The sequence below is a fragment of the Copadichromis virginalis genome, linkage group LG23 (genome assembly GCF_057382275.1).
Source record: "Copadichromis virginalis isolate Kocher_CV1m ecotype Utaka linkage group LG23, C_Virginalis_male_GT1.1, whole genome shotgun sequence".
Classification (NCBI taxonomy): domain Eukaryota; kingdom Metazoa; phylum Chordata; class Actinopteri; order Cichliformes; family Cichlidae; genus Copadichromis; species Copadichromis virginalis.
The window spans coordinates 35,158,644-35,167,367 of record NC_140639.1 but is presented as its reverse complement, the minus strand read 5'-3'; the positions used below and the strand labels follow the sequence as shown (position 1 = coordinate 35,167,367).

At 40.4% G+C, this 8,724-nt stretch overlaps 1 protein-coding gene across 1 annotated transcript; it reads right to left on the bottom strand.

The window, feature by feature from the left end:
• Positions 1-6,113: 6,113 nt before the first annotated feature.
• Positions 6,114-8,172, bottom strand: LOC146681481 (UDP-sugar transporter protein SLC35A5-like). Its single transcript, XM_085448881.1, has 2 exons — positions 7,607-8,172; positions 6,114-6,983 (listed from the first exon to the last, which is right to left on the bottom strand). The coding sequence occupies exons 1-2, from the start codon at positions 7,826-7,828 to the stop codon at positions 6,915-6,917; spliced, it is 291 nt and encodes a 96-aa protein (XP_085305007.1). The 5' UTR covers positions 7,829-8,172; the 3' UTR covers positions 6,114-6,914.
• Positions 8,173-8,724: the final 552 nt, after the last annotated feature.

Genomic DNA, 8,724 nt, shown 5'->3' with positions numbered 1-8,724 from the left:
ATAACAAAACCAAAGATTATAGATACTCAACAAATACAGACTTTTCCCATCACTTAAACCCAAACAGATCCTCAAAGTATAACTGATTGCATTCAATTTGCCTCCAAAACAACAACAACAACTAAGCTCAAACAACAAAAATGAGTAAATAAGATTTCCTATGCAAACTGGGCCTTTTTATCTTTAAAGGTAGAAAAGCTGGTCATCCAGTTTCATATTGGGCTCTTTGTGGATGCTCTGACCCACAAGGAAAGCCAACTTGTGGGCGTACTGGCAGGGAGCAGGCACTCTGATGATCCCCTAAAGCACAAAGAAAAACAATCAGGCATGACCAACACAATGCCAAAGTCAGTGACATTTACACAGTCGGGGAAAATTATTTGATCCTGCTGAATTTATACGTTTGCTCACTTACACAGAAATGAAGTCTAATTTTTAATGGCAGTTTTATTTTAACAAATATAGAAAAAAAAACATTATATCAGAGTTATGAATGGATTCACATGTCACTGAGTGAAAAAAGTATTTGATACAAAAGTAAAACACAAGTGGGTACTTTGTGAAGGAACTCTTGGCCAGTACAGCCGTATAGTCTGTCACCAGGTTTGCACACATCTCTGGAGTGATTTTGGCCCGGTCCTTTTTACAGAAACTAAGTCCTTTAGGTTTCTCAGTTGCCACTTGGGAACTCAAAGCTTAAGCTCCCTCCACAGGTTTTCTATACAATTGAGGTCTGGAAACTGACTAGACCACTCAATGACCTTAATGTACTACTTCTTTGGCCGGTATGTTTTAGGTCATCATCATGCTGGAAGACTGATTTGGACTAGGGCTGCCACGATTAGTCGACTATCAAAATCGTCGACGACTAATTTAATAGTTGATGTGTCGTTTGAAGCTTTGTAAGATCCCAAAAGACGCAGGAATAAGTAGTAGTATTTAAGGGTGTAATAACGGACTGAAGCAGAAGATGGCAGCAGTGCATGTACAAGGATGCCAGCTGCCGTTAAACCTTGAAGAAGAGGAAGCCTTGTCCCAGAATTCGTAGCGCAGCCCTGCTCAGTTTCCAACAATGGCGGCAGCTAGTTAATTTTAATGTTACCCTTATTATTCTTTCTGGGTCACAAAATAAACGTTTAACATATTTTCAGGCGAGAATGTAGCTGTGTAAACTTCAAATATCTGCTCAGTTTATCCGTGTATTTCCGTGGTGCTGATGCTGCGCTGAGCAAAAACCTCCTGAAGCTTTTGAAGTGTGAAAAATCAGGGTGAAAAAATGCAGCAAAGACCTGACACAGGACCTGAGAGATGCATCTGGGCTTGCAGTTGATCCATATACTGCTTACTGAAGCCACATCAGAAATGGTGTCATTGTGAGGGTGGCTGTCAAAAAATTACTGTTAAGGAAGAGAAATTGGAAGAAAATGTTATGGTATGCCAAATGACACAATAACCAGACTGAAAATCCCTGTGAGCCCTGTTGCAACAGTGCTTATTGAGTCATAGTTTGACAGAGAATAAACAAAAACAGCCAACATCCACATAAAACTCTTGGATTACTTAAAGAATTGACCTGAAAGCTTGCCTGATACATAGATTTCTTGGAATATAAAGGTCATCTTACTGAATATTGATATACAAGATAAGGGGTATATAGTCTCAATGACACGGTCATCTTTGTATTGCATTATACTGAGTTGTTTCTCCTCATAAGCTGTTTCACAGATGAGCCATTAAAGGAAAAGCCACCACATATCTCTAAACGGCTCACACAACATAATCAGAGTGATATTCTTTTAACCAAATTAACCCGCAGTGTTATTTTTAGTGTCTTGTATTTGATCATTATTTCTGCAAGTTTTAGTTCACACTTACATCCTGTCAATGTTGTCTTTTTAAAACCTTTCTGAGACACACACAACAGTTTTAAAAAATTCTTTGGCAGTATAATAATCATAATGTAAAGGGGAAGTCTGATAAACATGTGTGCGTGCATGTTTGTATGTATTCCAGCAGGTTTGGCTGGATCCATTTCCAGTCGCAGCCATGTGCCCTTGTGCCCCAGGCTGTGCTCCGGCTCATCAGCCTACATTCTTGCTCTCAGGCTAGGCTTTGTAACATTGGGGACCAGCCGCATCCTACTTCTGAAAATGTCTGCCAGTGCCGGTGATTACCTGACAGTAAACACATGCACACAACTTTTATTTTTCACATCTGGATAAATAGATTTAAAAAACAGTGTTAATTTTTCTGGCGTGCATTACAGTGATGTGTTGGCAGCTTGCTCAGTACGTGTCTTCACATTTTGTTCTGTTTGCAGAAAACAAGTATGACTTCCTCCCAGCATCTGTAAATCTGCTTGCCGAGGCTCTTCTGGTCATGTCAGTCAGGGTCATAGTCCAAGGTAAACTTTGATAGCATACTGCTGTTCTCATTTGAAGTCATGCTGTTGTCTAAAAATTGTTTGCCTCATTCTGATGTCTTTTCAAAAAAAGGTTGCCATGGTTACACAGGCATGAGGCACATCGCCATTCTGAAGCTGGTTGGCACACAGTTGCCAGATATGGGCGGAGTCTTGGAGCTCTATCCTATCAATGGTAAGAATTTTTAATACAAAATAGTGAACAGATATATTTTCTGAAAGCTAAGGTCTCTACTTTTTTGGTATCTGAGTTCAGTGTGATAAGTTTAGAGGAAGAGGAAAATGTCGATGTGCTACATCTATTGTGAAATTCACTCTTTAATAGGTTGTTCCTAACCTGATCCTCTGGTCCATCCAGGGAGTGCTACCGTGGAGCGTGAAGGGCTCTCAGCTACCCTCGTGAAGGACATGAGAAACTACTTCCAAATCAGCCCAGAATACTTCTCCATGCTGCTGGTGGGGAAGGACGGCAATGTTAAGTGCTGGTACCCCTCACCCATGTGGTCCATGGCCATTATCTATGACCTTGTAGACTCTATGCAGCAGGGCCGTGCAGAGAGGTTTAAAGGGGCGGGTGCTCAAAGTTAAAAAGGGGCACATTGAACCAGGCTGAATAACAACAACACACATTCATCAAGAATCTAATATGGGAAGGGCAGGGCTGTGTTGATCTGAGACTGTAGACATTAAAAAGTCCAGAGGAGAGATGGTAGCTGATTAAACAAGTGTCATGAGATAATAACAAAATGCAAAGATTGGTGACAGCGCTTGGAACCATAAGGCAACAAAAAACTGTGAGAAATCATTTAGGCTCTGCCTGTGAATCACTCTTCCTTCTTCTTCCTTCCATCATTTCATATATCACTCTCCACTTGCTATGTGAGAACAAGGCACAACTTGCTATTGCAATAAACTATAATCTAATCATCCACACCTAACAACTCTTGCACTTAATCTATAATAAAATGATGACAGAAAAATGTTATAGCACTGCCTTTAGTAGCTTCACACAGCTCCTGCTGTTTCCTCCTCATGTCCTTCTTCAGAATACTGTATATACTATGGGCATCATGGTGCTGATCCAGAATCCTTACATTATTATTTATTACTAGAGTTACAATAATAAAGCAATGAGGAGGGGGAAGTAATAAATATGAAATAATGTCATTATGATGATTCCATTTGTTTCACTATCCACTCTGTGCAGGGCAAAGCTTATTACATGTTTAAACTGTAGAGATACAATAATTTTACTGCTGTAAAATCCAACTTTTGTCTTATTTAAAATATAAATCTAATATAATCTGCTTCTTAATGTATGTTCTTTAAAATACAGCGTGTGTTTTTAATATATTATAATTATAATAATGCATAATTATGTGGACATGCATATTAAATTGTTTTTTAGTGAAATATAATCCCTCCAGAAAGGCAGGAAAAGCCCGGAAACTTACTTTAAAACTAAATATGTTCCCTAAAACGGTGACAGAGCTACAGACCCATGACAGCCTTACACAGGTAGCCAGCAGCTGTGACCAGCACTACATGTGCAGTTAATAAAAGGACAGGTAATGTTTGTCGCGCTGTTGCACACACAGCACGCTCGTTTGTTTCAGTTCGTCAGTTGCAACAAGACAGCTTACCAACGTGTACGTAATAAATCAAAAATCAAATCAAATCAAATCACTTTTATTGTCACATCACATGTGCAGGTACACTGGTAAAGCACATGTGAGTGAAATTCTTGTGTGCGAGCTTCACAAGCAACAGAGTTGTGCAAAATACAATAATGTAAACAAGCAAAATACAAGAATGGCTACATCTGAAACTAATAAATATATGTACAATATATAATAGTATATGCATTTCGTATAATAGTATATGCATTTAAGCTAATAAGCTAATACTCCTGTGTGCTACACACTACAGTGCACGCTGTACACCTACTTACTGGTTGTGTCGCATCAGTCTGTGTCTCTGAGTTAACTTGTGTTTCTCCTACAGCTCCGGACCGCTAAAAATGCGCGTGCTCTTTGTGAGCTCGTTCCCGGCTCGTAACCAGCGCGTTCTGCCGTCAAGGGCGATCATTGGTTAAATGTGATCATGTGACTGATGCAAGCCAGATCCTTTTATTTAGCAAAACTGTGATTAATAGTTAAATATTATTGTTGAGGGGCACAGACAGGACTCCGCACACACACATTAAAAAAAAAAATATATATATATTTTTTTAAAAAGTTGCCTCAACAAAAGGGCACTTTGGGCACCCATCAGGAAAGGGGCGGGTGCTCAAGCCCCTCTAGCCCCCCCCCCCCCTCTGCACGTGCCTGCTATGCAGCTCCGCAGACAGGAGATGGCCATCCAGCAGTGGCTTCGCATGCGCTGCCCTGAAGACTAATATGGTGGCTATGGTTACCATCAACGAACACGGTTATCAGGATGGCTATCACCAGGGGTATGGTGATAAAAGGTGCGTGCATTCCAATGATGCACACTGGCCTGCAGCTGGTCCTTGGTGCTACCTTCCTTTGGCCCAAAACCTTTGTGTGTCTTTCCCATCTCCCACCGGGCAGTTGGCACAGACGACTATTTTGTAGCACTTAGTGAAGGGAAGAAAAATGCTTTCACATATCCAGTTCTTTAACATTCCCTATATAGCATAGTACGCTGCTTTATACTTAGCAGCGTCAGATCTGGTTAGTCAGTAAATTTATGGATGAACCTGAAGGTTCAGAAATGGATTGCGTACTTTAGTTTTTGCCGGGTTTGTTTTTTTTTGTTTATTTCAACTTAAAACATTATTGCATCGTGTGTCATCTCTAACAGGCTTTTTTAGATCAGACTTACATAGTTTCAGCACACACGTTGATTTTGTAGATAATAGAACATTTTTATTGGACATCTGTTGCATTTGAAGTGCAGTTACCAATAATATTATTAAAAGCATCACATTATTTCTCTTTTGTAAAGTTTCTGTTGCTATACATTGTTTCTATTTATTCTTTGTTTCTATATGGCTATATGAAAATAAACATTTGTTTACTACCAGGTCCTTTAAATTATTTGTCTCACTTTCAGTGCCAATGCGCTGCAATAATCTTTTGAGCAACACCTCCCCCTAGTGGCAAAACTGGAAAAATATTTCCAAGTATATTTTAGTGGTCATGTAATGATTGAAACAACCTGCCGTACTTGTAATATCTACAGTAGTTTTAGACCTTCTCAACTTACTGTCCCCTCAATGCAATCACATTTGCAAAAACACTTTGCGAGTAAGAAGGGCTTGAATCCACCTACCCATTTTCTTCCACTTATCCAATTAAGGGCATGGGGAGGCTGGAGCATCTCTCAGCTGCCATAGAGCAAGAGACAGAGTTTGTATTAAACATGGCCAAAGTGTATGTACAAGTGAGTCTTGTTCATTTAAAGCTTAGACATCAGACTGCGTTACAGTCTCTTTTCTCTTGGATCTGTATAATGTTAGTGGGTGTGGAACACTGTTATTCAGCAGGTGGGTAAACTATCTAAGAGTTGGCTTAAAGGAACTGATAGGGAGCTAAAACAGCTATCAAGCATGTGCAAAGTAATAGAAGAAAAACATGGAGTTAGAGCAGCTAGTACCCTTTAGGTCTTCCTCCAGAAAACCTCAGTATTTAAATAAATGCACAAATTTATGACAAGACATCAGCGATTGTATTAAATTGCATTACTTGCACAGAAGTAAAACAACTTGCCATTTATTTTACAAGAAAATGCATTCACACGTGAGGATTTTAATGGCACAAACAACAATCTTTAGACAATGTTATTTTACAGTTTAACAAGAAAATATTCAAGCCCCAAGTAAGAGAGGCAGGGAGTTTGTGGTGCTGACAGAAAGTCAGGCATTAGTGGCAATTATGTCAATGCCACTTATTCTGGCTCAGAAAATAAACAAATAAAAAAATAAACTGCCTCTTCCACAGTACAATACAAACTGAATTCATCATAGTGTGGATAAAGATTCAAAATCACCACAATTTCAAACAAATCTATTATCAAAACAATCCTGAAACTGCAGTTTCTGGTCCTTAGACGTCCAGCACCAGCAAGCAGTCAAATAGCAGCATGTACAACAGGAATCATGTAAAGAAATACACTGTCCATAAAAGGAATCCATAATGAATCCAAAAGTATCACTTATTTTCCAACAAACAGCGTTGCTGGTACTTTCCCCCATATGAATGACAGCAGTCATCCACAGACAGGCACGTTTCCAAAATATACACATTTCGCTAATTCTGTTATTAAACACTTTGTTTTTAATTCTAGGAGTCTATCATATAATCTATCAACAGTATCTTTCACCGTTTACCTGCTTATCACTGTTCAAATAAATGCTTTCACAGACAATCTGTGACCATGTTCCATCCAGTCAATTGTCCAGTTCGATATCAGCAGCAGGAAAGATGCAGAGTATCCTCTGGATACTTGGGAGTGAGCTCTATCATTACTACAAGGACTCTTCATCAGAAACACTGTCTGCATTTGCCTTTGTCAGGAGCTCGAGCTCCTCACTGTCCTGCAACACAAAAAAGAGACAAGGCATCAGAATGAATGAACAAGTGATCAAATCCAGTGGACAAATCTGCAGACATTGAGGCACTGTGCACATCTTTTTTCTGTTTTCAGAAAGTGGAGGGCAGTATTTACTCCCCGAAAAACACCGGGGAAGTACCGTGCATTTTAAAGCCACGGCTGCCAATGGAGAGGGTATTTTTGTTAGTGCTCTAGCAAAGAAACAAACACCTGAAACCTGGCATTTCACCTGATTTACAGGGTTTCTTCAATACAGAACAGGACGCTGGGGATGAAAAGAATTCCAGGATAGTATCCCCACAGACTACTGTATTGTTAAATAGCTTCTTCCATCAAAAAACACTTGACTACTAAAGGAATTCTATGAAGTAAGGCTCCAGCATGAGCCTGGATGCTATTTTCATAGCTGGGAATCAGGTTTCCTCTTGCACTCAAGAAATGACATTACAGAGAAACAAGAGCCAAGTTTCCTGCAGAGCACTTGGTATGTGGGCGGGAGTAGAGGAAGTGGATATACATCGGGGTTAGGTGAGCGAAGTTGTGTGAGGAAAAGGAGTGTGTGGGCTTGTGTGCGTGACTACTGAGGATTTGTGGTTTGTCTCCTACCCCTCTTGACCTCTCAAACACCTCCCCGTTGATGACCCGTAGTTTCTCCCGCTGCAGGCTATATTCCAGGTCCTTGGGCCAGCTGGCATTGTAGATAAAGATGGCCAGCAGGACCGTGGGTGCCTGGAGGAAGAAGTCCAGCGAAGGGTGGAAGTCAAAGAGGAAGAGGGAGAGGCCTGTGACCAGAACAGTAGTGAACTGGCCAGTCAGCACATGGAACATGTTGTCTCTGAATTTTAAGATGAAGGCCACGGATAAGCCCAGGGCAGCTAGGGAGAACACAGAAGATTATGAGTTCTTCAAATGCATACTAGAGATAGATAAATGAACTAGTCCAGTTAATAACAAATTACACCCAGCAGCTGGATTAGTGTAACTTAGCACTGATGCCAGAAGCAGGACCAAATACCCACCAGGCTCTGTTCAAAGGCATAAAACAACTCAAGTACCAGCAGCTTACAAGATCACAAGTTAAGATGATTTTGTCTGTAGACGACAGAAATTGTACAAAGTAGTGGTTTTGCATGCTACAGTCTTTTGGAGCCCCCACCCCAACCCCTCCTCTATTTACGCCAGCTTTCATCTGATTGGCTGCCCCTACATCTGAGCTTCTACAAACAGAACCAGGTGCTGCACCACTTCCTCTGCTTATCAATTTGACAGACTTCCTTCAACCCAGCCATGCCTTCCAGCTCATCCTGGAGGACACAGTATTCCCCAAGCCCGCTGAGACCTCCTCCCAGTAGGACATGGCCAAAAACACCTCACCTACCTAGGAGTCCAGGAGGAATCCTGGTTAGATGCCCCGAGTACCTCAACTGTCTTCTTTTGATGAACATATTTTCTCTTCCTCAAGCAACTTATATAATCCACATGGACATGTTTGCATATAATTCAAAGCAGCAAACTAATTAAATTAAATTAAATTAAATTAAATTAAATTAGAGTGGACATCTCCAGCAACAGAAATGACAGTAGGAGATCTCAGTTCAATAAACATCACACTTATGCCTGCTTGATATTCATCTTCCAGTCATATGCTGTATAAAACAGTATTCAAATGTCCCTCTGATGTGAGAATGATGCACTACAGTGCTGACTGAAGTTATCAATCTTGT